This window comes from Bacidia gigantensis (genome assembly GCF_019456465.1).
Source record: "Bacidia gigantensis strain McMullin 20006 chromosome Unknown contig_132, whole genome shotgun sequence".
NCBI lineage: Eukaryota > Fungi > Ascomycota > Lecanoromycetes > Lecanorales > Ramalinaceae > Bacidia > Bacidia gigantensis.
This window is the reverse complement of record NW_025408592.1, coordinates 333,580-361,571: the sequence shown is the minus strand read 5'-3', so window position 1 is coordinate 361,571 and position 27,992 is coordinate 333,580. Positions and strand designations below refer to the sequence as shown.

General features: G+C 49.7%; 12 protein-coding genes and 1 non-coding gene across 13 annotated transcripts; 7 read left to right on the top strand and 6 right to left on the bottom strand.

Moving 5' to 3' along the window:
- Window positions 1-15: 15 nt before the first annotated feature.
- KY384_001380 (uncharacterized protein) lies at window positions 16-1,966 on the bottom strand (the record flags this gene model as incomplete). The annotated part of the gene is made up of 2 exons (XM_044809910.1): window positions 16-1,718; window positions 1,780-1,966. The coding sequence occupies 2 exons, from the start codon at window positions 1,964-1,966 to the stop codon at window positions 16-18; spliced, it is 1,890 nt and encodes a 629-aa protein (XP_044672922.1).
- A 1,269-nt stretch (window positions 1,967-3,235) lies between these two features.
- KY384_001379 (uncharacterized protein) lies at window positions 3,236-5,290 on the top strand (the record flags this gene model as incomplete). Its single annotated transcript, XM_044809909.1, has 5 exons — window positions 3,236-3,394; window positions 3,444-3,541; window positions 3,591-3,598; window positions 3,682-3,789; window positions 3,834-5,290. 5 exons carry the CDS (start codon window positions 3,236-3,238, stop codon window positions 5,288-5,290), a joined length of 1,830 nt encoding a protein of 609 aa, XP_044672921.1.
- A 286-nt stretch (window positions 5,291-5,576) lies between these two features.
- On the bottom strand, window positions 5,577-6,694 carry KY384_001378 (uncharacterized protein; the record flags this gene model as incomplete). Its single annotated transcript, XM_044809908.1, has 3 exons — window positions 5,577-5,732; window positions 5,888-6,454; window positions 6,509-6,694. The coding sequence occupies 3 exons, from the start codon at window positions 6,692-6,694 to the stop codon at window positions 5,577-5,579; spliced, it is 909 nt and encodes a 302-aa protein (XP_044672920.1).
- Window positions 6,695-7,599: 905 nt separating this feature from the next.
- Window positions 7,600-8,841, top strand: KY384_001377 (uncharacterized protein; the record flags this gene model as incomplete). The annotated part of the gene is made up of 1 exon (XM_044809907.1): window positions 7,600-8,841. The coding sequence occupies one exon, from the start codon at window positions 7,600-7,602 to the stop codon at window positions 8,839-8,841; it is 1,242 nt and encodes a 413-aa protein (XP_044672919.1).
- A 708-nt stretch (window positions 8,842-9,549) lies between these two features.
- On the bottom strand, window positions 9,550-10,653 carry KY384_001376 (uncharacterized protein; the record flags this gene model as incomplete). Its single annotated transcript, XM_044809906.1, has 1 exon — window positions 9,550-10,653. One exon carries the CDS (start codon window positions 10,651-10,653, stop codon window positions 9,550-9,552), a length of 1,104 nt encoding a protein of 367 aa, XP_044672918.1.
- Window positions 10,654-11,378: 725 nt separating this feature from the next.
- On the top strand, window positions 11,379-12,236 carry KY384_001375 (uncharacterized protein; the record flags this gene model as incomplete). Its single annotated transcript, XM_044809905.1, has 1 exon — window positions 11,379-12,236. One exon carries the CDS (start codon window positions 11,379-11,381, stop codon window positions 12,234-12,236), a length of 858 nt encoding a protein of 285 aa, XP_044672917.1.
- A 1,653-nt stretch (window positions 12,237-13,889) lies between these two features.
- Window positions 13,890-14,360, top strand: KY384_001374 (uncharacterized protein; the record flags this gene model as incomplete). Its single annotated transcript, XM_044809904.1, has 2 exons — window positions 13,890-14,247; window positions 14,344-14,360. The coding sequence occupies 2 exons, from the start codon at window positions 13,890-13,892 to the stop codon at window positions 14,358-14,360; spliced, it is 375 nt and encodes a 124-aa protein (XP_044672916.1).
- Window positions 14,361-15,899: 1,539 nt separating this feature from the next.
- Window positions 15,900-17,815, top strand: KY384_001373 (uncharacterized protein; the record flags this gene model as incomplete). Its single annotated transcript, XM_044809903.1, has 4 exons — window positions 15,900-16,280; window positions 16,886-16,978; window positions 17,029-17,223; window positions 17,324-17,815. 4 exons carry the CDS (start codon window positions 15,900-15,902, stop codon window positions 17,813-17,815), a joined length of 1,161 nt encoding a protein of 386 aa, XP_044672915.1.
- Window positions 17,816-18,363: 548 nt separating this feature from the next.
- KY384_001372 (uncharacterized protein) lies at window positions 18,364-22,630 on the top strand (the record flags this gene model as incomplete). Its single annotated transcript, XM_044809902.1, has 3 exons — window positions 18,364-18,398; window positions 18,659-19,190; window positions 19,616-22,630. The coding sequence occupies 3 exons, from the start codon at window positions 18,364-18,366 to the stop codon at window positions 22,628-22,630; spliced, it is 3,582 nt and encodes a 1,193-aa protein (XP_044672914.1).
- Window positions 22,631-23,095: 465 nt separating this feature from the next.
- RPS19 (40S ribosomal protein S19) lies at window positions 23,096-23,862 on the top strand (the record flags this gene model as incomplete). The annotated part of the gene is made up of 4 exons (XM_044809901.1): window positions 23,096-23,128; window positions 23,240-23,303; window positions 23,386-23,446; window positions 23,568-23,862. 4 exons carry the CDS (start codon window positions 23,096-23,098, stop codon window positions 23,860-23,862), a joined length of 453 nt encoding a protein of 150 aa, XP_044672913.1.
- Window positions 23,863-24,668: 806 nt separating this feature from the next.
- On the bottom strand, window positions 24,669-24,740 carry KY384_001370. The gene has a single exon. It is a non-coding gene; the product is annotated as a tRNA-Met (tRNA).
- Window positions 24,741-25,320: 580 nt separating this feature from the next.
- KY384_001369 (uncharacterized protein) lies at window positions 25,321-26,204 on the bottom strand (the record flags this gene model as incomplete). The annotated part of the gene is made up of 2 exons (XM_044809900.1): window positions 25,321-25,974; window positions 26,031-26,204. The coding sequence occupies 2 exons, from the start codon at window positions 26,202-26,204 to the stop codon at window positions 25,321-25,323; spliced, it is 828 nt and encodes a 275-aa protein (XP_044672912.1).
- A 1,182-nt stretch (window positions 26,205-27,386) lies between these two features.
- On the bottom strand, window positions 27,387-27,914 carry KY384_001368 (uncharacterized protein; the record flags this gene model as incomplete). Its single annotated transcript, XM_044809899.1, has 1 exon — window positions 27,387-27,914. The coding sequence occupies one exon, from the start codon at window positions 27,912-27,914 to the stop codon at window positions 27,387-27,389; it is 528 nt and encodes a 175-aa protein (XP_044672911.1).
- Between the last annotated feature and the right edge of the window lie 78 nt (window positions 27,915-27,992).

Sequence of the window (27,992 nt, the reverse complement as noted above, 5' to 3'; positions counted from 1 at the left end):
ATTCAATTAGAGATCTCAAAGTGTACCAGATCTTTTCAGGCCAACACAATACCTAACCCACAGCTCATCCAAGAAGTGCTCATGCCTGATACCTGGGGGTCTCCTCTCGGCGAACTCATCCACGGCCGCTCGTACCGTGTAGCCCATTTTCTCAATCAGATACGCGCAGATAAAGAAGCCAGTGCGATTGAAGCCGTAGTGGCAGTGGACGGCAGTCATCTTCTTCTCCCCCGTTTCCACATTATCGTTCGTCTCTTTACCGTCACCACCCTCGCGCTCGATCCTGTCCACCATTCCGATGAATTCACGCACCTCGTCCCTCGTAGGCGGCATCTTCGACACGGTAGGAAACTTATGATACCGCACCCCTTTGTCCTCCAACCCCTTCGGATCGTACACTGGACTGTCATGCGAAATATCAATGATTGTCTTGACCGTACCGGCGTATTCACGCGCGAATCTGCTGGGATTGTGCTCGTCATCGACTTCCCTCAATGTCTTCATTGCTCGGAAGATGCCGGCGATGGGGGCAGAGATGGGGGCAATGCTCTGCCATTTTGCGAGATTCTTGACGTCCCATTTTCCGTCTGCGCTTAGGTGTTGGAGCTGCCAGCCGAGGCTTAGGCGTGGGGAGATGTGCGTAGACAGGAAGGTGTGAATGAGGCCACAGAGTGTGCGGGAGGTGGCTGGGTCATAGAGGAGGGCGTGGGAGGCGGGAGCAGGGAGGATAGTGGTTTTCAGGATGGGGTGGGTTTGGTGAGAGTCGGGAAATTGAGTACCTGTGAAGTTCACCGATTGGTGGTCTGGTGCTAAATTGATTTCGGCATTAGGTTGCCCTGATCCGTTCTTGAGAGGCGATAGTTGACTCTTCCTCAGAGCTCGCGTGATATTCTGGATGTTGCTGATCTTTGTCACAGCGTCCCCTTCCCCTGCTACGAGCAGTATTGGTATTCTCAGCTTTGCCCATGTAGCAAGTCCGGCCATTCCCGTCGACTTCGAGCCATGAGGAAACAGGCCCCATGCCATTCTACGATAGACTGGCGTCTGGCTCTGGGCATTGAATCTTTCTTGCAATTTCTTGACTTCAATGTCTGCTTCGAGACCGACAAAGCGAGCGACGCTTGCGCTGTACGGTCCACCTCTTCGATCCCACGCCCTCCATAGGTTGAAGATTGGCGTTGGTATACAAAGTAGCGCTTGGAGAATTGTAGCTTGCCGACCTCGGGGTGCCTCAGCCGGTGGACAGATCCCTATCAGACCCAGAATCTCCGAGGAATTGCTTTCGCCACCAACCGAGGCTGACGAAGCTATCAGTGCTGAGACGGAGCAGCCGAGGCTATGGGCGACGAGCACATATCCTTGATTGGGTTTGATGTGCCTCTCTATGGCAGCACGAAGCAATTCAGTTAGCGCGTCTGGCGTGTATGCTGACCATGTTGTGGGAGAGAATTCTGAACGGCCACATCCTGGAAAATCAATCCCAAGACATGGAGCGACATCCCCAAGGCCGGTCAGCACGGCTTTGAATTGTGCTAGAGAGCCACCTAATCCATGCACGAAGACGAGGAGGGGTAGAGGCGCAGGCTTCGAAGGGAACTTGTCCTCTTGAGGATGACGTCGATAGAAAGTCCGGACCGACGCGTATGTAGCGTAGCTAGTAGTGTATGATTGAAAAGTGGAATGCTTCTTCAAAAGACCTGGGTCTGATCCATCAGGATCTGTAAATCACATTAGCTACACTGATCACATCACGTCAGGGTATACGTGAGTTGATCATACCAAAGTTATGAGTAGACGTTGCGTGTTTGCTTTTGCGCTCAATACAATTATTGTGCTGTTGCTTGCCAGGCTTTTTCATCGCCAAGTCATCTCGAAAGATCAGCCAGACATAAGCAATGGTAGCACAAGCAACGAGCACGCCAGTCGCCTGCCATGCCAGGTGTGAGTTTAGATCTGGAAAGATCATTCGCGAAAGGGTGGCCGCGTTCAATAGATGTCTTGCAATCCGCGACTTAATCTTTCTTTTTTGGCGAGGAGTCAACAGTAGGGCGCCTTGTTGAAGGATGAGGTCACGGTGAGCATTTCAGGCACGGGAAAGGGAAGCCACTGCCTTTGCTGTATGTGTACCACATCTTTCTGGCCACATTTCTGGAGGATCTCAGTATCGTGAGATTTGTAGGACCAATAAAGAGGAGGCTCGGAATCAGCTGCTGAAATCGTTGGCTCTGGGCGGGAGCTTTCTTGACTCTTCAGCCCAGCGCCCGTTGCCTGCAGAAGGCAGTCTGAGAAGACTTCCTGACACACAAGCCATGTTTGGATCTTGACCTCCCATATCATCATGTATCTTGGCTTTTCAATGGAAGACATTGCCCCCTTGTCTCGAGTCCCTACGCACGCGCTGCAATTGGAAGAAGGAACTACCGATCTGCCGGTACGCCCTAAGAGCAATCGCCTGGTTCCAAACTTCCAGCGCAGGAGGCCGTCTCCAGACTTCCCGCCCGAAAGCTCCAGTAGGGCATTAAGGGCATCTAGCCATCCACGGCTTACTCACAGCTAATCAATTCGGAATGGTTGCCGGGACGGTGCATGCTTTATGCAGGGTCAGCATGGGAGAAAAGTAAGGATTTGCTTGTCGTTTTCCCCTTCTGGCAGGCCACAGATAACGTCGAAAGATATCTGATATCGCCATTTGTTGCGTCATTGGAAAACAAGACTGGCCTTTCTGCGGGTCTACAAGCAAGGTAACATACGCTATTTGGCGGCGTAACCAGTAAGCAGAATTGGCGGGGTCTGGTCCTCGTTAGTCAAGGAAGCCAATCTTGCCACTGCCTTAAGACTGGAATGGAAAAGGCAGCAGGGAGAAAATTTTCCTTTCAGGTCACAGGACGCACAACGGAGAATATCAGCCTCTCTGATCTCTGGAGGTAGCAGGCTTTGTTTTACCATCTTTAGATCTCCATGCTCGCTGCCGAAATCGGCTCCCACCGCTCCACCAAAATGCTCAGTTGTCATTCCCATGTGTCAATTACAGTAGGACGAATGTGCCTACGGCCTCCATCCTTTCCGTAAACTATCCTTTCATAGAAGTCTGCTTGAAAGCTGTTATTCTCTCACCGAATGTGCAAGACTTTGTCACGATCAGTTCCGCCATCCATGATTGGTTTTTGGCTGATTGACAGTAACGGGTTCCTTCTCTTCAGAAAGCCGAGCTCGATCACTAACCCTGAGCAACACGATGGATCCATCAAACCCGGCGAAACAGGTATCGACTGAAGAGCCGAGACTCCTTGATTTTCCACACTTGCCAGATGGTGCATGTACGGCGGACGGCAAACCAAGACTGAACAAATATTCCTCTACGATCACAAAGGATCATGACTTTCCCGGCGCTCAGGCATGGTTCATCCCATCAGCAAAGTATCTGTTGCTGACAACCAGAGAAGGCAATGCTTTATGCAGCAGGGGTACCAGACCGGGACACAATGCGGACCAGCCCACAGGTTGGTGTGGCGTCCGTCTGGTGGGAAGGAAACCCTTGCAAGTAAGTACCACGAGCTCGTCGACGCGAGGACTTTGCTGACTCCCTAAAGTATGCACTGTGAGTGTTCAGCTTGATGTTGAGCTAAGCGTAAGTGCTTTTGAAATCATACCGAAGTCTAATTCAAATCGAATCTTGAACAGTGCTGGACCTTGGGAAAACCGTAAAAGACTCTCTACTCAAAAAGGGTATGCTAGGATGGCAGTACAACACGATCGGAGTGTCGGACGCTATCACCATGGGAGGAGAAGGTAGGTCAGCTAGGATTTCCATGGGTCTTTTTTGACATCCCTAGGCATGCGCTTTTCCTTACAAAGTCGGGAGCTTATTGCAGACAGCATTGAGACAGTGACCTGCGCTCAACATCACGATGCTTGTATCACTCTGCCTGGATGCGATAAGAACATGCCCGGTTGTGTCATGGCAATGGCGAGGCACAATCGGCCTTCGATCATGATTTATGGGGGAACCATTGAGGTCGGGTACAGTGGTTTGCTGAGGAAGCCGATCAACATCTCTACATGCTATGAAGCATCCGGGGCCTATGTCTATAATTCGCTCAAACAGCCAGAAGACGGTGGCGACACCTCAAAGACGAAGGACGAGATCATGGAAGACATCGAACAGCATGCTTGTCCTGGTGCTGGAGCTTGCGGGGGGATGTACACCGCCAACACAATGGCCACAGCTATCGAATCCATGGGACTTACATTGCCTGGTTCATCGTCCAATCCGGCGACCTCTCCTGCAAAGATGCGTGAATGTGTAAAAGCGGCTGACGCAATCAAAGTCTGCATGGAGAAAAACATTAAGCCGCGAGACCTCTTGACTAATCGTTCCTTTGAAAATGCTCTTGCCATAACGATGGCACTTGGCGGCTCCACGAATGGTGTAGTCCATTTTCTCGCTATGGCAGCTACCGCCGGTTTAAACTTGACCCTTGATGATGTTCAGCGTGTGTCGGACAAGATACCCTTCCTTGCAGACCTTGCCCCCTCCGGTAAACATTACATGGCAGACTTGTACTCCGTTGGTGGAGTGCCTGCAGTTCAAAAATTACTCATTGCAGCTGGCCTCCTCGATGGGGGTATTCCTACAGTCACAGGCAAGACCCTCGCCGAGAACGTCGCTTCCTTCCCTTCCCTCAAGCAGGATCAGATCATCTTACGACCATTATCCAACCCTATCAAGGCCACCGGTCACTTGCAGATCCTCCGAGGCAATCTCGCTCCTGGTGGAGCAGTCGCGAAAATTACAGGAAAGGAAGGCAATAGATTTACCGGCGTTGCTCGCGTGTTCAACAAGGAGAACGCTCTGGACGCTGCACTTAGCAAGAATGAGATCCGCCGCTCACCCAACATTGTGGCTATCGTCCGTTATGAGGGTCCAAAAGGTGGACCAGGTATGCCAGAGCAACTGAAGGCGTCTGCGACTCTGATGGGTGCAAAGTTGACGAATGTGGCACTTGTGACGGACGGGAGATACTCAGGGGCTAGTCACGGCTTCATTGTCGGGCACGTTGTACCAGAAGCTGCGGTTGGAGGCCCAATAGCAGTAGTAAGGGATGGGGATATGGTCACCATTGATGCGGAGAATAAACGGATCGATATTGAAGGGATAAGCGAGGATGAGATCAAGGAGAGGCTGAAAAGCTGGAAGAGACCAAAGCGAATAGTCACTAGGGGAGTGCTTGCTAAGTACGAAGCTCTAGTTGGGGATGCCAGCCACGGGTGTTTGACAGATCAATTCTGAACGATTATGAATAGAAGTAACTTGCTAGACGCTGAGGACGGAAAAGTTCTTTGAGGTGATATGATCTACCAAAGGCTTGCTGCGACGCAAAGTATCTAGAGCAAAAAGGAAGAGGCATACGACCCGATCTAGAGAAATGAACAATCTCATGATTGATTTGCCAGTCCAAGTGTCCTGTTATTCAAGTGCTTCAAGCACGAGGCCACAATCCAGCTGATATTGAGCTAACTCATAACAGGTTAGCGTATATCACAGGCACGCCGAGTTCACAATGATGTTTACCTTGTCATCTGGCGAGGTTGACACGGTCTCGCAGTACCGCACCCTCTTTGCACACATCCCCGGCTCGTCGGTCGATCGAGTTTTGTGCTGTTGCATTAGGGTGGCCCTTCTTGATCTCGTCGCGCTCCCTCCAAGCCCCTTCACGAAGGCCGACAATCGACTCGTATTAATATTACAATCTCAACGTGATGGATCCTGTCAACAACAGCTACACCTTTGCAACTTGGGACTGTCTATCTCTCACTATCGGGGCCGAAGTTTTGCTAAGTACTCCGGGTTTGGGGTTGCTCTAACCCACCTACTTCGGTTTCCTACCGTACAGAGGCCTGCATCTTCGATCATTTGATCAAAATCCAGGAGATCGTCACTCTGTATTACATTGACTTCCCAAAGAGCGCGCGTTTCAAACAGGTAGTGAGGCTCTGTTATTGCAGAACTGAAATCAACCAGCAAGCCAGCTCGATAATTTCGTGCTGCCATGTCGCACTGGTATACGCCTAGTCGACGGATTTTTTTCAGGTCGCGCAGCATCTTCGCCACATGTTTCGCAGCGAATGAAATATCGTCCCGTATCAAGTCTTTAACAACAGCATTCAAAGGCTGTCTTTTAGAGAGCGGCTTGTTCGTATCCTGATCGGGGCGGTCCCAGTCTAGATGACCAAATTGTTCATCAAGTCGCTGCTCTATACGTGCAGAAAGGGTCAAGTAGCCATGACAGCGGACTGCAACGTTGCCGTTCAAGTTCGCTTCGATGAGCTTCCCATATGCGCGGCATTCATTATAGAATGGATCCATATGTGCCTGCACTAGGCTTTTGGGAATTACCCTCTGCTCTCTCTCCGTCATGTTGCCTACATCGACAGATGCATCATAGAACTTGAACTGTGACGAATTGAAGAATCAGCACGGGTTGAACCTCAGGCGCACAGCGCTCACCACTTTCAAGGCATACGTTCGACCACCTATGGACACCTCAAACACATGTGCGTGACCGCCGGTACCTGAGGTCTCCCCGCCGAGGAGATTCTGGAACTTAATGCCGACTTTGCGGCTTGTAAAGGGCCTCAATTGAGGGCCGTCGCAGTCTGGGAGAGCGTTGTTTGCAATGGAAACTTTGGGCATGGTGCGAGGGCCACAAGACTCCTGAAATCAATCGCAAAGACGTGACCAACATTCACAAGGTAGCAAGCCTTTCGCGGAAATTGATTGCCAGGTAGTACGGCCGAACATCGCACGATTAACGCCGTACTCCCTCAGCATTCACCGGCGCCGCTTTCCATCGAAAGTGGATGGCCCAAGCTCCTGCATCGACTTACCTGCATATCTGCAGGTAAGCTTTCCCGCGATTGGATGACGCGATGATCGGAAAAGGCAAAGCAATCTCACGTTTCATTGCAATGTGACAGACTAATCTCAGACGCCACGAAGGCGCCAGCGAATTAATGGACTGCTTGAAGACGAGGGAGCGCTAAACGAATTCCCGGCCCCAACGAAAGGAGTCGCTCCATTCCCGTCCAAAGCCTTCTGTCTATTTCAACGCTACTGCAAAGACATCCACTATGGCAAGTGGCGTTCCGACAGCGCTTAGGTGCTTGACTGCATTTGATTTGTCTAACCTTTTCGTCCAGTATTTCTTAATGAAAACGAAGTCCCTCAGCCTGCTTCGAAAATGTAGTGTTATGAGGTGCAGTTGCATACCGCCGCACCTGTGCCAAACACTACCACCTGTAGATTCGGCTGCTCCAGCCTTCGGTATGGCTCTGGCCATTCCCGGAGGTCTCTACTACACCATCACAAGGATGCGTGAGGGGACGAAAAGCGTAGTAGTTGTTTCACAAACGAGTATCTTCTGACGGTCATGCAACAGCTTGCTGGCAAGGGCTTCTACCCTCTAGCCCTTAAATACGACTGAAGGACTGGTCAGCCGTTCGTGCCATTCCCTGAGCAGTTCCTTTTTCCGAGTCTTGATTCCTTTGAATTTGTCTTCATCGTGCCACTTGATTTGATTTCCTACCAAGGCTTTCCTTATGCCTCTTCCAGAACGGTCTCTTCTTGAATACTTACAGTTTCCTGATCCTCTTGTGACTTGGAACACATTTCCGAAGCCCGGCAAATCAACTAAGACAAGCTCGTGGGCTAGACCTCGGCAAGTACGCAAATGGGATGGATTCGATTTTGATACACTGAGTCACTTCTGCAGCAGCCGACTGCGAAAAGTGTTAGAAAAAAAGTTCAGCTTAAGAGAAATTTCATCTGGCTTTGATGAATCCTGCGGATGTTCTGACGAGGATTCTCTTGAACACAATGTCATTAGTAAATGGAATTACTGCGTTCTCGATGAAGCGCTGAAGAAATGCCAAGGATACCTGAAGCCGGTTCATGGATCGACTCGTATGGTCAGAGGTGGCGAAGTGAGATCCCCTGATCCAAACCTGAGATACAGGCCCGATTGGGGATGCATCAGGAGCATACCGCCTAATCACGAGATTAAGTGTAAGAATCTACTGCCGGGAGACACAAAGGTAAGCGGACACTGGTCGAGTCATCAAATCAAAGATGGCTTGGTCGAAGATACCAAGGTAAATCGAGGTTGGCTGCGCCCATTGAGGCAGATATACACCTACTGTTTGCGAAATGGCACACGTTATGGGTATTTGATCACTGATGCCGAGCTCGTTGCTGTACGCATCGGTTTGAGTAAAGAAGTCAGTACAGAATGCTCGCCGAGTGAAACTAAGCGGCCTAAGCGTACTCGCTCAACTTTGGTGCCCGAGGAGATTTCCGCTCAGCCGGATGACAGCGCTCGTGACTATGGCATCCTGGAATACGTCTCATTTCCGTGGGCAGTGGCCGATGACCCGGCATCAAAGAGCAACAAGCGGGTGAGCATCAATCTCGTCCTATTCTTCCTACTTCAAATCGCGACCGGCAAGACGGATATTGGGTACGACTATGGTCACCTACGGGATGCTCTGTGGGACCAATCCCCTGACGATAGCGAGTTGCAGGCTTTAGGACAACTGCCTGAAGGCGAAGAAAACATCACCACTGACGAGATGGAAGGGGTTGAGACTGAAGGCGCGAATCTTGAGGAGCATCAACATAATAAGAGCGATACGAATACTGATGTTGATGACCCTATGCTTGAACTACCAAAAGCGGCCTCGAAACAAGTGAGTATCCCCTCATCCTCCGAGAAGCCATCTGCGGCTTATATCTATTTGGGGCTGATCCCCGATTATCGTAGCAGCGGCAGTCAATGTCAATAGCGAACTCTTTCGATAGTCTGGCCAGCAGAAGGCGCTCGCAAACTCGCAGCGTGAATCGCAGCTTCGGCAGTGGCACCAACGCAGGCGTCATAAAACGCACGACCCCTAAAAAAGGTAGAGGTCGGCGAAAGTAAAAGCGAGGCAGACTCTTTTGTCATCCATGATGACTCTTAGGGGGGTTAAGTGCACAATTGATGATGATGATGATGATGATGATGATGGCTTAATGAATCAGAAGAAAGCAACACCATGGCTGTAATGATTGACGGAGGAATTGAAGCAAGGTCTACGACTGAGATTGCATTAATATTTCTTAGCTGTTTCCCTTGTTCTACTGCAATTCACACTCAATCTTTTCATGTAGAGTATTTCTCAATCCGAATCTCGTACTACTAAATCTTCCATAATATGACTCACAGTTTCCACTCTATTTGGTGGCATGCCTCGTTAACAACAACGCCGAGGAAATCTGGGGCCTCAGAGAAGTTCAGCTCTGGCGTTGAGCAACGCAGTGCTTTTAGCAGGAACAACTATGTCAACGATCGGTGCTGGGTGCAAATGTTTCAAAGGATTCTCATAGCCGTGGGCACAACGGCGGAAGACGATGAGGTTAAAAGCTTGAATGCGAATTGATACTGCTGGGCCATATTTATTTATTTGAAAAAATGCATTTGAGGCTTATCATCAAGAACTCCAAAGATCAAGTCTCTACTTGGATAGTCTACCCCTTCTCGAACTCCGATAATTATCACTCCCTTCCAATCCCCTCTCTTTCACGCTCCTCTGAGTCGTCCCCGCCCCATCGCAACTCAAGTCAAACAAGGGCTTCGTATCCCCATCCGCATTCGTAACCGCAAATTGCGGCCTCACCTGTGGCGGAGTGGCCTTCGGATCGTACGGTGGATCATGCAGCGTATACCACCACGTATTAAAATGTCCAAACAACTGCTGACAGCCCACCCCATCCCAATAAGTCTTCGCATTTGCCGTCCCCACCGTCGCTTTCCCGCGATCAAGCCCCGTGACCGGCCATCCTGACTCCGTGACCCACACGGGCGGATTGCCGCCCTGGCGAGAGGCTCCCTGCGCTTCCCCTACCGCGCCAGTGAAGGCCGCGAAATCCGTCACGGTTAGGTTCTCCCAGTACGTGAAGTCGTTGAGGCCGACCCAGTCGAGATCGCTCGCCAGCTTGTACCCCGTGGACTCGTTCTTCCAGACTACCCAGGTGTCTGCGTGCCCGACTGGTATAACGCCGCGCAGGGCGTAGGAGTCGAGGAGTACGCGCGTCTGCTCGACGAAATCTATTATCTTCTCCACTGTGTTGCCGTAGTCGTCTTGACGCGGGGTTCCCCACACGGATGACCGGTATAGATCTTCGCTGCCCACAGAGATGCCTATGACCATGTTTTTGAAGTCCTCGGGCTTGTTGTTTGGGGGCTTGCCAACCCATTGGTCTAATGCGGCTTCGAGCGCGGCTTTTTCGGCGGCGAAGGCCGTGTCGCCGAGAGGGTCGGAAACGGGGTCGCCGGATGACCACAGTGTGAGGAGAAGGGTGGTGCCGGTTGCATTGGCGGCGTCGAAGGCTTCGGTGAATTTGTTGCCTTTGGCGGATTTCATCGCGAAGAGGCGCGCGGAGGTGAAGCCGCTGGTGCCTTCAAGGTTTTGAGCGGTCTTGAACTTGGTCGCGAAGTCGTCTTCTGGTGCGTAGTTGAAGCCTTTGATCTGGTTCGTGTTGGCAGCGGAGACGGTGGAGGGGATCCAAGCGGTGGAGAGAGTGGTGAAGGTGAGGAGGGTGAGGAGGACAGGGAACATCCTGGGAGAGGCGATTGATGGCATTGAACGAGAGCTTCGAGCGAAGGATGAAGTGGAATGACTGGAAAAGAGAAGACGTCAAAGAGTGCGAAATGCTTTGAAAAGAACGAGCATGAATGAGAGCTTTCTATAGGGAGTGCGAGTTCGCCTAAAAATTCACGACAACAGAAAATTCGAGGCCAAAAACAGCAACGTTGCAAAGGAGAGCATTGAGTAGGACAAGGCAGAGTCTGGAGTAAGAAAATCTCTAGGAGTTGGTAAAGAGCCACGAGGGAATGTTGTATGCGGCATGGTCGTTTCAGAATTTGGTTGTACGGGAGAGCACCGCGTTCAAGGGGAGAGCTGGTTAACATGCTTCACTCAAAGCCAGTATAAGCCTGCGTTGCTGGTATAGACCGGGAACAGGCAGAGTTCCAACATTGATGTGGTCTGCGTAGGTTGTTGGCAATGTGCATATGCATCTGCCAGAGCTGGGACGACAGGACAATCGATAAGGTTGGCTGCAAGGGCGCTAGGCCTCAAGGAGCTCTAGCGTATTCATGTCCTTTGGGTGCTCGAGTCTAGCCATTAATAATTACGCGTATGATACGCAACAGCAACAAAGATCCTGCAACCTGCACACGAAGTCTCGGCCAATCTCGTCTCTACTACAATAGTATGACATGAGAGCTGTCTCTCGATTGGGTGCAATAGCTAGACACTTGAATAACTTCGCTTCCCCCAACATGAACATCAATACGATGCTCAAAATGCCATCGGGGCATTCCATACCGGCTCTAGGCTACGGCGTCTACCAGACACCTGCTGGTGAGGCAGAGGACGTGGTTCTCCACGCTTTCAAGTCTGGCTACCGCCATGTTGATTCGGCGCGAGTATACCGCAATGAGCAGCCATGCGCCGACGCGATCCGCAAGTCTGGTATCCCGCGTGGCGAGATATTCTTAACCTCCAAAGTACCTCCGAGATCAATGGGCTATGATGCCACCAAAGCTGCCATTCAGTCCAGCTTCTCACAGACCGGTCTAGATTACATTGACCTATACCTCGTCCATGCACCCTATGGCGGCCCTCAAAATCGAAGGGGAACGTGGCGAGCCCTTGTTGAGGCACAGCAGGCGGGAAAGATCAGATCGATAGGTGTGAGTAACTACGGCGTGCATCATTTGAATGAGCTGGAGGGCTACATCAAAGAACTCGAGACACAGAATGGTGCGGGAAAAGGCGGCGAAATCAGCGTCGGACAGTGGGAGCTGCACCCTTGGCTGGCAAGACCCGATATTGTCGTTTGGTGCAAAGAGAGAGGCATCGTTATTGAAGCATATTGCCCTATTGTTAGAGGTCAGCGGTTTGGTGAACCTTCGTTGCAGAAATTGGTCAAGGCTCATGGGAAGACACCTGCCCAAGTACTACTCAGGTGGAGTCTTCAAAAAGGGTTTGTTCCATTGCCAAAGTCAGTCACGCATTCTCGGATCGTCGAGAATGCAGACGTCTATGACTTTGAGTTATCGCAAAGTGATATGCAAGCCCTGGAAACCACGGAATACTCTCCTGTGTCGTGGGACCCAACGGTTGATCGGGACTGAACGTTTCCTTATGTACAACTAGTGGATGACAAAGAGTAGCGTCTTTTGCCTTTTCTGTTGAGATAGAACTCATCGTACAATCAACGGTGCGTTTGATACGATCTACATTTGAATCAGCGACATGATGGCGGTGCTGCTCAGCATTCACCCGGAGAGCCTCTCGAGAACAGAGGCGTTAGGGTACATGCAAGGAAAGCCTCGAGCTGAATGGGAACGTATCGAAGCCTTACGCCTGCGATTCCATCTGGTAGGTCTTCGTTGTTTTCTTTCCTACAAATGGTCACGTAGCGTTCCAAGGAGGCTGTACGATCCTGAGAATATTCGAGTTTGGATCGTCTTGTAAAGAAAAGCTTTCGAGGTCTTGGTGCAATTGATTGGTTGGGGCAAAAAGTTCCTGAAACGGCTGCGTATCAGCAGCTGGCGAATTGTTGCGACACGACGCCAGGAGGCATACAAATACGCCTGTGTTCTTTTACATGCTTCTTTCTACTCAAGCAACTCTCCTTTGTTATCTGCGACTTCTGGAAAGTTCGCTATCATTCTTTTATCCGTCGCTCATTTTTTGGCTTGCGTACATCGAAATCCCGTTCAATTCGCAAAAACTCCGTCGTCAAACCCTGACTGTTGATTCACACTGTCATTCATTGCTCTTCGAACTACCAAATCATCGAGCAGTCTTGAGTTCGCTGCAGCTCTTCAAAAACATCCAAATGAATCCCTTTTTTCTCTTCACTTTGATGCTGGCATCTACCACTCTCGCGAAAGATCCCTGGTTTCGACAAGCAAACGACGCAACGTGCACCTATCACCAAACGGACGACGACAATTACGACCCATATATCTTAGGTACTGTGCCCGACCGATGCATAAATTTCAAGGATCTGAATGAAACTATGACTCGAATGCCCAACACGTACGCGAGAGTTTTCTGGGGGGATGGCTCATACGGACAAACAAATGTTCTGAAAATCTATACGGTTGAGGACTGTGATCACAAAAAGCACCCCGATGGCTTGGTACAGACGCTTAAGAGGCCAGATCCCAGTGAAGACTTTGCCTGCTTTATGGATACGAAGGATGACACGAGGGAATGGCAGTCGATAAGGATGTCTTAAAAGGACTCTTGGGAAGAATAGTGATCCAAATAATCTGCGGGTTTCCTTTGTGAGGCTATGTGCGCTCTTCTTTGCCTGAACTGGCTGCTTCGAGATTTGATTCCGCTGGTCGGATCATGTGAATTAGCGTGCGCAGAACCATAGCTGTTCATATGTTTCCAGTCGCACTTCTGGAGATACCAGCTCTCAAAGTTTCCGTACATATTTTAGTACTGGTTCTGGCCGTTGAGACAGCGGCTAGGGGTCCTATATGGTTCAATAGAGGGAACAAGAGAGCGCAATAGGTAGAGTAGGATCGAGCGTTATGACAAGGCTGCAGTTGGAGGGCTGCACGCGTCTCTCTTCTGTTCCCGCACGTGTGAATGACAAGGGCTGTTCAACTCATGAAAATCCGCATCTAGTAATTGTGGCTCATTGGAAGTCAAGTTCGTCCCACCACGCACAAAGGCGCACTATGCATGCCAACGTCTGAGACAGTTCGCTTCAACAGTTCAGAATCTTGTTACTAATTTAGTAATTCGGGAATACTTCTATCTAGATGCAAACAGACCACACTCAAGAGCTAAACAAAATCGGAAAAGGTTTCTGTGGAACAGTTTGGTGCGCTCCAGCGGAGACTCTTACCATCAAACGAGAGGATAGTGGTTCCGAGAAATCAGACTACAATGACTTCATCATACATCACAATATTCTCCCTGCTTTACCTTTATCAAGTCGATTTTGTGTCACACAGTGCTACAAATACGTGCAAAACAATGATCATACTTGGTGGGATAAAGAGATCTTTAAGTTTCCTGAGCAATTTCAGATCCGCTGTAATGCGCTGGTCACTGAGCGCATTCTACCATTTCCTGAAGCCATAAGACACAAGATTATCTCATGCGATAGTCTACTGGGTAACCAAATATCACATAGCCTCTGTTTTCAAGATGCTGACATCATTTCGATATGTAGGTAACGGAGCGTACGAAGCGAATCAGTTGACCATCTAGGGCCACAAGGAATATGACCCTCGTCAGGACGACGATATTGCGTTGAATATGACGAAGCCAGAGGGCGACAGGGATTTCTCGTACTTCAAGCACGCAGAGGAGGATGGGAAGCCGTGGGCTTTTGCTATGATGTTGAAGGCTCAGCCGTTTCAGGGGGCTGGGGTATTGAGACTTGTGATGGCTGGAGAAGGAATATACAAGGAACTGAGGCGCAGGCGCTTTTCAGGGTTTTGAAGAAGTAGGGATTTCTCGGCATGCTCGAAATGAGGCTTGAAGGTGGATCGAATTTGTATTTGCTGCGTGCCGGATATGGTCTGTGAGTCAGAGCCTTACAAGCGAATATTTGCTGTGTATCAATTTCTCTTAGGCTTCAAAGGCTCTCTTGCCTGACATCTTTGATTAAGTCCAGGGACTCAGTCAAAAAAGCTCATATGGCTTGATTGACTGGCCCATATTGACCCCCTCACGTGCTTTCGGGAATTGCTTGACAGAAACCTTTCTGATTGTGACTGGTGAGTCAAGAAGGATCGTCTTTTAATTAACCGCTGCGCTGAAGCGATGAACTATTGCAGATGTATGTTGGTCTTGTTGGCCTTTGTTCCATATCCGACTAATCAATGGGGATGTTTCCCTTTGTTTTCAGCGTCGCCAACGGCTTGCTGGATCGCCCGCGGTTTGAGCAAAGCAAATAGCTGCTTATGCAAATAGATTTTCTGGTTTGATGGTCAAAGCAGCTACTTACCAACCGGGGTGCCTAACAGGCAAGTGGTTTGACAGGTTCAGGAAAGTCACGCAATTTGAAATCGAAATCTCTTGGTTTTTCGTTCGGTCCGGGCGTCGAATCAACTGTAGAACTATGTTTGGTGCCAATATATACACACATCTATATTGGGCCTCAAATTGAGAATTGATATAACAAAGACATGCACTAAGCGAGCTGGCCACTGAATGCGAAATCAAGAGTCTGCGATGCTATCTATTCAGCATTCACAAAGAGCCTGATTTTACCTGTGACACTCGGAAGCCTAGACCAGCCCGCTCTGGTAAAGTATTGCGTATCCTAACACATCACGACTGGCAAATCACGTGGGCAGTGACACTGGTTTGCGTGAGAACACAAGGAACTTCCACTCCCTGTGAATTCTACTCTGCCAACATGTCTAGCTAATCATCCTCTACACCTCCAATCTTTCATTTCTCCAAAGGTCTTGCCTAGGGCCAGAAACAGGAAGTCAAAACTATGAGCGAGACGTGGGATGCTGTCAAACGTGACAGTCTGGTGACGGCAATGCCAAAGTGATTGAATTTCAGCTCATAGTCTTGTCTCACAACTAATTCATTTGGTAGAATCTGGGAGGACAGGAGACAGTCAGGCGATCTTTCCGTGATATGCGGGTCGGAGGAGTTGGCTTTGAAGACTCATAAGTTGATCCTCTGCGCGCGATCCGACTTCTTTAAGGCCGCCTGTGAAGGTGCATTCAAGGTGATTTGCACCTGACGTATATTGTTGCGGAATGCTAATGCAAAACAAGGAGTTCAGTACAGGCACAATAAAAATGCCAGATGATGAAATATCCTACGTTTGGCGAATGGCCTGCTTTTGCTACGGCTTAAGCTACTCACCCCAGAAGGCTGCAGTGGACAACGTATGGATATCAGCAGCACATACCCACGCGATGGTGTACAGCCTAGGAGACAAATATGCCGTTAATGGACTCCAAGAATATGCTAGCCTCAGGTTTGAGACAGAGTTGAAAAAGGCATTATCTTCCGCCTTCTGGGCTGCACGTCGAGACGGCTCTAATTTGCAAGACGCCGTTGGCAAAGCCCTAGAGGGTTTCGATGAGACTGTAAAAGCTGTGTATACTACAACGCCCGATAGTGATCGAGCTCTAAGGGATATTATTGTGGCATTCATCAACGAGAAGTGGAAGATGGTGAGAAGCTTACCAATCATTGCGGAGTGTTTTGTGACGTTTCCGGAGTTTGCGATTGATTTGATGGATGCACAGAAGAAGGAGAAGGAAGGGGAAGCGGAGGAGGTGGAGAAGATGGGAAAGGGGCGTAAACGACCAAGAGGTTCTGGCTGATACTGACATGCAATGAGAGTTGAAGGCGGAGACTGCGTGTTTTCAGCGGATAGAGGTGTTTGGTGTTCAGACCGGCGATGTGGTGGGCTAAGGATAGCTCACTGGTCGAAGCATTTGCTGAACATGAGAATTTGTGATAGTGAGAGAGGTCACAACTTACAAAACATACAATCGAGCTCGAATAATAAAGTGACTATGCTTCTATAAAGATGATCTTCAAATTGATATGATACTCCTTATGGTACCTTGAAACTTCTTCGATAAAAACGTGATTGTTTAATTATCAGAATCTGTCATTCACTATTGTGACTCGAAGTGAACAGTCGATCACTCAAAGTCTAATATTTCAGATTTTGAATACTCTTTTCGTCGCCAACCTCATCTAAAAGTGATTGTTCATGCTTCAATACGGACTTGGGTTCAAGTATCAAAGATTTTGCTGATGCGAGGAGAGCAGCATGCGTTCGAAACGTCGCCGTGAGTCGGCGCTCTCACTTGATCCTGAAGATTCAAATGAGTCGAGCCGTCTCTATGAAGCCTTTAAAGTGCGTGGCCTTGATAGTAGCCCAATCTCAAATACTGACGACCAAGTCAGCCTGACGACTACTGCCCGGGGGTCTACTCTTTGGGGCCGCAGCAAGAGCTTTTTGATGCGCTCGGCCAATTGCTCAGGACTGGGTACAACTCAGATATCACAATTGTTTGCCAAGGGTACTCCGTGGATGTGCACGAAATACTGATTACTTGTCGTTCGACGTACTTCCAAAACATGCTTGCAAACGACCTTCGGGTAAGAATCTTACATAGCTGGAATCGTGCTCTGAATGCCAGCAATAGGCTGAGAAGCTGCTAATTGATGAACAAATGAATCTAGAACTAGGCGAATTGAGCTTTCGGAAGAAGACCCAGAAATGATCGAGAAGGTTGTTTCGTACCTGTACCATCTCGACTACAAACCGCAAGTTTCTTGTTGGCTTACACAAGAGCATCTTAAAGATAGCGACCTCGAGATCCATGCTGAGATGTTCTATCTTGGGCATTATCTAGGTATTGACGGTTTGATGTGCCTTGCATTTTGGAGGATGAAGGCTTGGCTCGAGAAGAAGTCCAATGCGAAAAGACAGAAAAGCTTTCGACCCTCAGCCCTTAACGCCTTCATCAAGGCCACACACATCATTTGGGAGAAAATTTCTACAAACTGCAAGAACGTACGAGACTTGATGCTTGATTTCGTTCCAGAAAATTATGCAGCACTGAAAGAGATGAAAGCATTCGCAGAACTCATTACTGAAGTCAACGGCTTTGCTGCTGATTGGATCTTTTTCGACATGAAGACCTGCGATACTCCGGTGTATCAGCGATTGAAAAGTTGTGAAGTATAGTCTGAGGAGAGTTTGGTCATTGTCGGTTAGGAGGCTTTGTGTGGTGCGCCGCTTATTCAAGGCGATCGAAGGTGGAAACAGACTGACAGGAGACCAAGCATCAATGAGAGGCAGGATTGCCATACTGACATATAAGGCTCAATGATGTGCTTACAATAATACAACATGCAGGTAAGCGTGCGCGATGCTCTAAGAGAGACCACTTCACAAGCCCAGTCAGGGGCAGACACTCGAATCCCATTTGATAAAATATTAGTAGAGGGATAACCTCAACATATGGATTAATAATTCAATGGAAGTTTAGAAAAAAAGGTCAGTTTGAGATAAGTTTCAACGCATTGAAAGACAGTGCCTGCAAAAAGACAGGACGATGACCATCAGATCATTTACTTGCACAAGACTTCTAATGTGTCAATCACGAACAGCATGAGAGTTTTTGGTGTCATCTCCCCCTACAACACTTTCTCGCTTTCCGTCGAATCTCATAACTTTCACTCGACCTTCATCATCCATCTGCATACGCTACCCTCATTTTGTATCCTGTAACAATGGCAGCCACGAATCTCGTGGGATCGATGAAAGGGTAAGTACTCAATTATGCAGATAATCTTGAATGCTAATACGGAAGTATTCAGACTCTGGTCAAGTGGGAAGGATTCTGATCTCGTGATCTTGTGCAAAAATGAGGAGATCCATGTTCACAGCCTAATACTATCCGCTCAATCCAAATATTTCAAGGCTGCATGTACGGGCAACTTTGCGGTAAGGAAATTTAAAAAATAAACCTACGTCTTGATCCCCGCAAGGTAAGCTAATCACTTTCAAGGAATCGATCACACACAGGATTGAACTCTTTGAGGATGACCTGGACCTGGTACGCAAAATGCTGGCTTTTTGCTATGGCCACGACTACGAAGATTCGGAGCTTCTCACCAAAGGACAATGGATCCTTGCAGCACACACAAATGCACTAATGTATAGCCTTGGAGATAAATATGACGTGAGCGGTCTTCGCCAGGTCTCGTCAGCAGGTCTCGAACGAAACCTCCAATGTGCTACGGCTAGGATTGTTAGAGACTATCCTAGTCCACTGTCCTGGATCGATGGCTTCCAGGATTTGGCAGATGCGGTGTATAGCGGGACTCCGGACAGTGATGACAGCCTCCGTGAGCCTCTGATCGAATTCGTCTATAAACAATGGGCGAATATTGGTAAATTGCTGCCCATAACGGAGAGCTTCGCGGCCATCCCTCAATTCGTCATTGATGTGATCGAACGTCATCGAAAGATCTTGAATATAGCGAGGATAGAGTGCTCTGAAGAAACCAGGTGCAGGCACACACATTGCAGTACGTTGGAAGAATTGAAGCAGGAGGTGGCAGACGTTTTCCCATATAGTTGGATACCAACCGACCATTGAAGGCTCAGGTAAGGAAGAGTGTATGTAGTCGCAAGATGAAGCCTGGATCGCAGGGAACAGGTCATGATCATTGACCAAATTCAAGGGAAGGCTGTTATCACAAGTTGCTGGGCGCCCTCTTTCCAGTCAGGTCGTTCAGGGGCTGTGCCAAGAGAGTGGTGAGATTGCACTGTTGCCCCGCGTGAAAGTCAATTATCGGGGAATAGAATTAGAACTACGCTCCAAGAGCCTGAGACATTGTCCAAACCAACATCCTCTCCATTCTCCCTTACCAACGTCTTCAGCGAGACTGTGAATATGCATGTCAGACCATGAGAGCCACGAGAAGAAGATAAGAGGATCCTACGAGCCGACATGATTGCATCGTAGTAAACAAATAGACGAGGAATGGACCTCGCGAGAGGATGGAGCATTCCTCGCATGCTCACCCCCCACCAGATCCACAGCCGAAAGACACGCGTGAGGCTTCGTCGGTCGACGCGCCGTCAATAAATGCATCTCTCTCGCCTCGAGACTCGACAAACGCTCGCCGCCTCTACCTCCGCAATGTAGGTTTCTCCGTTTCGGCACAGCCAATAAGAAGGATGAGTCCATTCTTTTCAGCCGTGCCTATCAGACCTCAAGTGCTCAGTCCAACGGTAAACAATGAGAACAGTCCCAGCGTAAGAGAGCGTCAGGACGTCTTTCGAGGGAGCATATCTGGCGGTGCTGGCAACATCCTGCAAGAAATACGAAACCCACCTCGAAGACCAATCGAAATGCGCAGGGTACATCTAGGAGACATGTCTGATACAAATGCGCCACGCACTACTCGGAGCAGTCTAAGAGAAACCTCATGGTACAGCGCAACTAGTAACGATTGCTCGCCATGTAGCATGAGCCCAAGCCCAGGTATGCGAGGGCTACGTGAGATTTCTAGGAACGAACAGACGACCCCTTCTAGATCTATTTCAGGAAGCGCACGAAGAGCTCACTTGGGCAGTCGGATCAGGATTGGGTCTGAAAGCTACAATGCATCACAGTACATCGATTATCTTGAACGGCAACTGGTTCTTGCACAGGCGAAACATGAGGCTTCCGTCTCAACTGAAGCCAAGAAAGCACGCTCTACGAAGATCAAGAGCCTTTCAATAGAGAACAAGAATCTACGTGCCGAGGTAGAAGAAGTACAACGCAAGTATGACGTGAGGGTACAAAGCGAGGCCGAGAAAAGATTGGAGTTTCATACAAGGGTACAAGCAGAGGTCGAGAAGAGGTTAGAGTCTGAAGCAGAAATGAAGGACCGCCTAGACTCACTTGAGTCAGAGGCTGACTTGAAAGATGCGCGAAATAGAGAGCTCGAGTGGGAATTAGAGTGCACCAAGGCCAAAGCGAGAGACTCCGAAGGCCTACAAGACATCAATCAAGACTTGGAGAGAAGAATTGAGATGCTGACACACCTACTCGTCCAGACACCAACAAAGACTTCCACTACTTCTGCTAGCTCCTCACCCTCAAAACGTGCTCCTCGTCCTCGCTCAATCCTCCTTCCAAAACTGCCCCCCTCCCCTGGGGGTGCCCGCTTGTCACTCACGACGGTGTCGGAGACAGCTCCTTGGCAACTAGAGGAATACAGTTTAAGCTCTCGAGCATCGACTTCTATTAACCTTTCTTCATCTACGGTGGTGTCCCCTCAAGGCCTTGGTCTTAGTACCTTTGACACATTGCGGTCGCCGAATAGCACTGCACAAAGACCATGTCTGAGTCCTCAGCAACTTCGACGCTCTTCCACTATGAATTCTGCGCCTTCTCCGTCTCGGCCAGTTTCATTTCTCTCAACTTCCTCTTATGACACTGCACTAGGCGGCTCAGTGGATGAAGGTCAAGATGATACTCAATGTATCAACAGGAAGAGGCAGATGCGGCGCTTCACATCTGGATCGAAATCATTGAAGCCTTTAGTATTGCCTTCAACTAATGGGGTTCAGCTACACCTAAATTCTGCACCAGCTGCTTCAATACCTGAGGACAAAACTAGCCAATTCTTACCCAAAACACCTAAACATAGATCTGAGCATTTCTTGCCCAGATGGAAAACTAGCCCGCCGGGTGCAATGATCCTTCAATCACCATATCAAGCTCCTACAGCAGAACAAGCGCACGATCAGGCACTCGAAGCACTCGAGGGCAAGACCAAGTCTTCTTCAGCATGTACAGACCCCTCACCATCCTCTATGGACTCTGCAACTGAAACAAAGCGCAACACTGCTTCAAATTTTAGACCGTGGGGGCACAAGAAAAGCCGAAAGTCGGAACGTAGGAGCCTTCATACCGAGCTGGAGGAAGCGGCAATTAGACTGGTTACAGAGTACAATTCAGCCAGTACAGATGATCATTCCAACCCTCATCCCTCTAACAACCACACCACTCCTGAACCAACACGAATAGCGATCGGTTTGGAGCCACCTTCATCACTGGATTCGGCTTCAGATATAATTCAGGGTAAGCAACATCCAACACAGGCATCTGAGACGGAGCCAAAACTACAGGGAACTCCTACCGCTTCCGAAACAGAACGTGCGCCACGACACTCGGCCACAACAAAATCGAGACCCTCTCAAGAAGCGTTTGACCAATCTATACGGCTTCCGCATTTGCTTGTCCTAACAAGCCAGTTCCCTTGGTTGTTAGCGCGACGCGCTCTGACCAACGCATGGTCTGCGGGGAAGAACAGTCTTCCAGGGAGAGTAAGTCGGTGGTTCCTTCGCTTGGTCTGCCGCTCGTGCAAACGGGACTCGATTGCTCGCGATGCTGAGAACAACATCCCCTCAGAGTTCTTTCACCCCCAGTCGCGTCACGTACGTGTCCATTCAAGGAAGATGGAGGCCTCTGATAAGTATTCTCGGCCCCTGCCATCTTCACGGTATGCTGGCGGGAACCTCGTGACAACGCAACAAAGAAGCGTTGACTATGGGGCTACATGGTATTCAAGACCTCATCCGGGAAATACGGGAAAGGAGTTACCGCCCTTTCTTCCAATGCATCGCCGGCAGGAGACTCAATATTTCCCCTGCGTTGAATGCGTTGAGCCGTCCTCTCGTCGTGATCTTCGACTATGGTTTCAATTCTCTATCGCAATTCTGTTGGTCATCGGAGTAGCCATCAAAAATGGGCCAGGAGTGCTGGTGAACCAAACGCCTCCTGATGTACCTCACCAGGGGTCTTCAACTAGTGTTTTCCGTGAGGAGGCAGGAGACGCAATGGATGACCGTAGCCAAGGCAGTGGTAACAACCGGACTCGCGACTTCTCTGGCCGTACATCGAAAACGGATAATAGCTTCGCAGATTCTGGGTATGGCAGCATTATGTTTGCAGAGGCGCTTGGCCCCGAGGATTTTCAACGACATGACCAATGATACTGGTCCGCATGAACCTTTGAACACGCTTGTGTAACATTTGATGTATCATCCTTCAATTTCGTCCTGCGGATTGCAGTACACTTCACTTTTCTTTCGGAAGGAGTCTTCTTTGACTCTTTAGGCATTTTGAGCGTTGCGTGTTTTCCACATTATTGATACCCTTTCAGCATACGACAAATGGGGTTGGGAAATTGTACGATTACGACGAGATGTATGATTCATGTAGTATAAATAGGGCAATGAATACGATGCACGATTCTGAATGATAGCACGCTGCTCACACCAATATTGTTTCCCTTTCACGTTCGAAAGGGGCAATGCCAAGACTTTTCTTCTAGGGCTGAATGGAAGTCCGCAAAGCTAAGCGAATATCGCACATGCCCATCTACGTCAACCCCCAAAGGTCACTCCCTCCACCGACACCTTCATTTCACCCGGCGAGAGCTCAGACCCACTGCAATCATGGCAGGCGGTGTCAGTGTCCGCGACGTAGAAGTGAGTCGCGTCCTCCCTGCCCTTGTGTCGGCCCAGCTTTGCGAAAGCTCCAAGGCCCAGACTCACAGCATTGCTACGTTATGGAGACTGATGTTTTGGTGAGATACACAGGCGCGCAAATTCATAGAAGCCTACTCCGCATTCTTGAAACGACAGGGTAAATTGCAAATACCAGGTCAGTGCCCGTCCTGCTCTACGGATTCCATGAGGAAAATAAATATGAAAGCGCAAGAGCTGATGCATCCATTGATTGTTAGGCTGGGTCGACACCGTGAAAACATCACCCTCGAAAGAATTACCACCACAATCAATTGACTGGTACGTCCTCCTCGCCCTTAACCTCCGCCAACCTCTCCATGGGGCCTTATAAACACTCTCCTCTTAAAGCCCCCCTTTGCTGCGGATGCAGGATTTCGTTCCACTTACACTCTACCCATAGGTTCTACACCCGTGCCGCAGCCGTAGCACGCCACATCTACCTCCGCAAAACTGTCGGTGTCGGCCGCCTTCGAAAAGTCCACGGCAGCACCAAAAACCGCGGTTCGGCGCCCTCCCATCATGTCGATGCGTCCGGGTCTGTGGATAGGAAAGTGATGCAGGCACTGGAGAAGATTGGCGTGCTTGAGCAGGATGAGGAGAAGGGCGGACGGAGAATCAGTCAGAGCGGCCAGAGAGATCTGGATCGTATTGCGCAGACGACGCTGCAGGAAGAAGAGGGGAGTGATGACGAGTAGAGGGGAGGTAGGACAGAAGGGGAAGGGGTGAGGGGAGAGCATGTTGGAAGGCTTTTGTGGGATATGAGGATGAGGTCAAGGGATTGCATGCGGAGCATCGATAGAGGCATAAAGGAATAAAAGATCTACCTCACGACATGCCAATTCGTGCTCATGAAACGCCATCAATTTGTCGGTGATGCAAAGCTGTATCCTGTTCATAAGACCTCCCCCGGAAATAAATACTTGGCGAAGAGGATGCCTTGAGGCTCCTATAAGAAAAGAGACACCACTAACAACAGCCCAAGGACGATGCATATCTTTGGCATTCATACTATCGTAAAGCATCCGGGTGAGGGTTCTGGCATAAATTTGCGTGACTCGAATGCAATTTTATGAATCTGGTCTCCCCATGCAGCATGTCGTAGATCATCACCAAACTGTACTTTAGGATATCCTGATACGAAAGCTTTAGGGGCAAGACTAGTTCCAGAGATGGAGACTCCGGGCAGCCGCTAAATGCAGCTCGAATCTAGCATGCCACTTTCTCTTCCTCGTAGACTATTTGAGTTGTGCCCGCAGAATGTGATGTTAAGATGTTATTGGAAGTTAATTGTGAGGAGGAAAATTGAAAGAATATCGACTGCCATACTCAAGACGATCGCCCGAGGGCCCCAAATTACAGTCTCCTCGCCACCCCGACCCGCTGTCTGCAAAAAAATGTCGATATTTCTATGACTCGAACCCTCGCGCGTATATTTGAACAGAAAAAGCACATGATCATGCTTTCAAAAGAGCAAAAAAAGGATGCAACATTCGAAGATTTGTAGCAACACCTGGTTTCGATCCAGGGTCCTCCGGGTTATGAGCCCGGCGCGCTTCCGCTGCGCCATGTTGCTTGAATGTCTCAATTCGACGAAATGAAGCTCTGCTATCTGTAACTATATCCCGTTTTTACAATTATGTTTGCAAAATGACCGTCGTTCTTTCCTTATGTCACTGGCCTTCCTTGCCCTTCCAAGACTTGAGGATTTGCTGCTCATGATGCTCCGTGAATTCCACCGAGGCGGAATATAGCGCATTGCCGTGCATGAGTATCAATGAATAATATGACCACGCTTGCATTCATGGTCCAAACTGGGTGAGGTAGGTCTCCAGCGACAACGTCCCAGTGAAGACGGAAGGGATCTTGAATATTCTCTGACAGGGAACACTCCTTTGCTGAAAGTGAAAATTTTATGACATTAATGGACCTGTTCCGTATATACACGAAGCTTACACGGCTCTGCCTCTTAACGCAGGCGAGCGCTTTCCAAACACAATATGCAATGCACCTTCCACCATCATCTCTATCCCCTCCACGCACATTCACCTGCTTTCCTCTTTATACACCCTTTTCATCTCCGTTCCTTTCAGCCCCCTTCCCATCCCACTTCCTCTTCTCCCCTCCCCTTCCCCATCACGTATATTCCATCCACCCTACAGCACAAACACAGCCAACGCACCCACACCCGCCAACAATCCCGCCGACATCCCCACCCTTCCAACACCCGAATCCAGCGTCCCCGTTGGCGTCGTCGTCGGCGCTCCCACCGTAGCCGTCGCTTCCCCACCGCCTGACGCACCACCACCCACAACCTGCACACTCGTCTCCTGCCCTTGACTCGCGCTCTGCACGACACTGCTGCTCGGGAGGTAGGTGCTCGTCTTCGCTTCGGCCGTTTTGGTCTTGTTGTGCGCTTTGCTGGAGACGGCGGTGCCTGAGTGCGAGGGTTTGGATTTGTGGGTGCCTGTTGGGAGGGGGTGGGTGCCATTGCCTGCTGGGTACGACGGGGTAGGTTTGTGGGGTTTGGATTCTTTGGGGGTTTTGGTGTGGGAAGGGGTAGGGGTTGTGGAGGAAGAGGACTTTTTGGCGGTGTTGGAGATGCCGAAGAGGTCTGAGTATTGGTAGTCGCCTGTGCTGTCGTCGATGATCTTGAGGCCGTAGTTGGAGGTGTCGGCGTCGAGGCTGGAAGGGACGACCCAGGTGTAGCTCCCAGAATTGTCGATGCTGTTGGCGATGCATTGGTATTCTTCGGCGTGGTCGGCGGGGCCACGGAGGAGGGCTATTGAGATTTTGTCTGTGGAGCTAGGCTGGATTGTGTCGGTCACATTGAGAGACAGGTAAGGAGGGGAGTAGAAAGGCTTACTGTCCAGGTGATCTCGAAATTCTTGCCCGCCGGCACTGGGAAACCCTTTGGAGGCTGGTGGATGGGATTTCCACTAGGTGTGGGACTCGCGTTTGCATGGTGCTGGCACACATCGGCAGCTAAGGACAGGCCTGTGAGGGCGGCAACGACCAGCGTTTGGATTGTATATTGCATTGTTTCTCTGTACAGATGACTTGGCGGATATGTTTTGGTGGAGCCAAGAGCGAAGACCGAAACAGATGTTTGAGAAAAGAAAGTCGAGCGCAAAAAACGGCGAATGGAAAAGAGTGACTGTCGCGAATATAAAAGAGCGGTTGAAGGAGAGGATGGTAGGTAGGCGGAGTAATGAAGGGATAAAGCAGCAGAGAAAGAATCTGGAGGGGGCGGTTTGGTTAGGTCAGCCCATCTCTTCACTGTCTTCAGGGGTTATTGCAGGGGTCTCTCAATTTCCAGTGCTGAAACGGAGTCCTGGAGCCAACGCGCATCCTGCCGTTTACAGCTGCAATTGTATTGGTGGGTGATGTATAGGAAGCCTGGGGCAGAACATTTAGACCGCGGGCTGAACCAGCGACTTATGCTGCTTGCGGCTAGGATAGGGGCACGGTGGAGCGTTATGCGCCGAGGGCTGAATCTGCATCAAACTGCTTCACCCTGCCAGGAATAGATCGCTAATCGATTATGCGGAGTTTGACATGTCGTGCTGCATTCGAAGGCTCCACGTGTGCTTTGAGATGTACTATTGAGCCAGAGGAGATGTGAGGTTTGGATTCTTCGAGAGCAATCGCACCACCATGTTTACCTGCTCGAGCTTTTGCGATGTACCTCGATGGTAATTTTGTACAGCCTGCTGCCATGCGGCGGTGCAGATGCTAAAACTCATCGCGGAGGTCTCTCGAGAACTTGAGGCCCCAATGCTATAAGTCTCAAGGATCAACAGAGCAGCTTTGGAGGATTGCGGACCCGCACGTCAGTCGGCCCCCGTGTTGGTCTGTTGTGGACGTATCATGCATTCAGAAGGTTACTCATCGGAGCATCATTTCTTATTTTCTATTGCTTTCATGGACTGGCTCTTGTCTGCCCGCTGTTGGTGGGACATAAGGCTGGCCCCAATACCGGTTGCTCCGCCATCTCAGGTACAGAGCGTGAAGAACACGGTGGTCATGCTCGGTAAGCCTATGATAGCACGATCGCCCTTGAATGGAAATGAGGTCATTTAGACATCTCCGCCGAAGCAGTCCGCTGCTAGATATGTTGGGATGGTAACAGAATCGCTGGCTGCATCCACACTTGGGTGTCTGTTGTCATAAATACCGTCCTCATTTCTTGTCTCCTCACATAGTGATCTTCTTCATCCCTCTAATCTCGCCGTCCAAGAGGCACCAGAGCACAGGCCACATTTCCAACTCCCCGTTCCGTAGCAAGTAAATTGAACTGTGCTGCCGCATTTCTCGTATCCTGCACATCGACCCGTATACCCAGCTCATGTATTTTCTTCCTCGTCGCCGGCGAAAGCGGCCGCATCCGTTTCCCCAGTCCGAGAATCAACATTTCTGGTTTCGGCCACACAGTCTCAAGGAGACCCCATGCGCTGCTGCCTCCTCCTACCCCCTGATCCGAGGTACGCTCTGAACCTTGCTCCGTATCCCATTGCCCTTTGAGATTCACCATACTCCTTCTCTTTCTACCATCTTTACCGCCGGCCCCTCGATCTGAGACTTCCCACGGCCGCCAAGCGAAAGCTTCACCCTGTACAAGAATCAACCCATCTCCATCCGAAATCCTGACACCGTTGTCCAGATGGAAGCCATCTGACAGACAGGCATCGATTGAAGCCGTAGGCGCTGGGCTATTGGAGAAAATATCCTGCATCCCAAAGTCTGTCATTGTGGTCTCGGTCGAGGCAGGCCCGCGATCTAGAGACCGAGGCGCGGGCGAGTAAGAAGGAGGGTGTGAGCAGAAAGT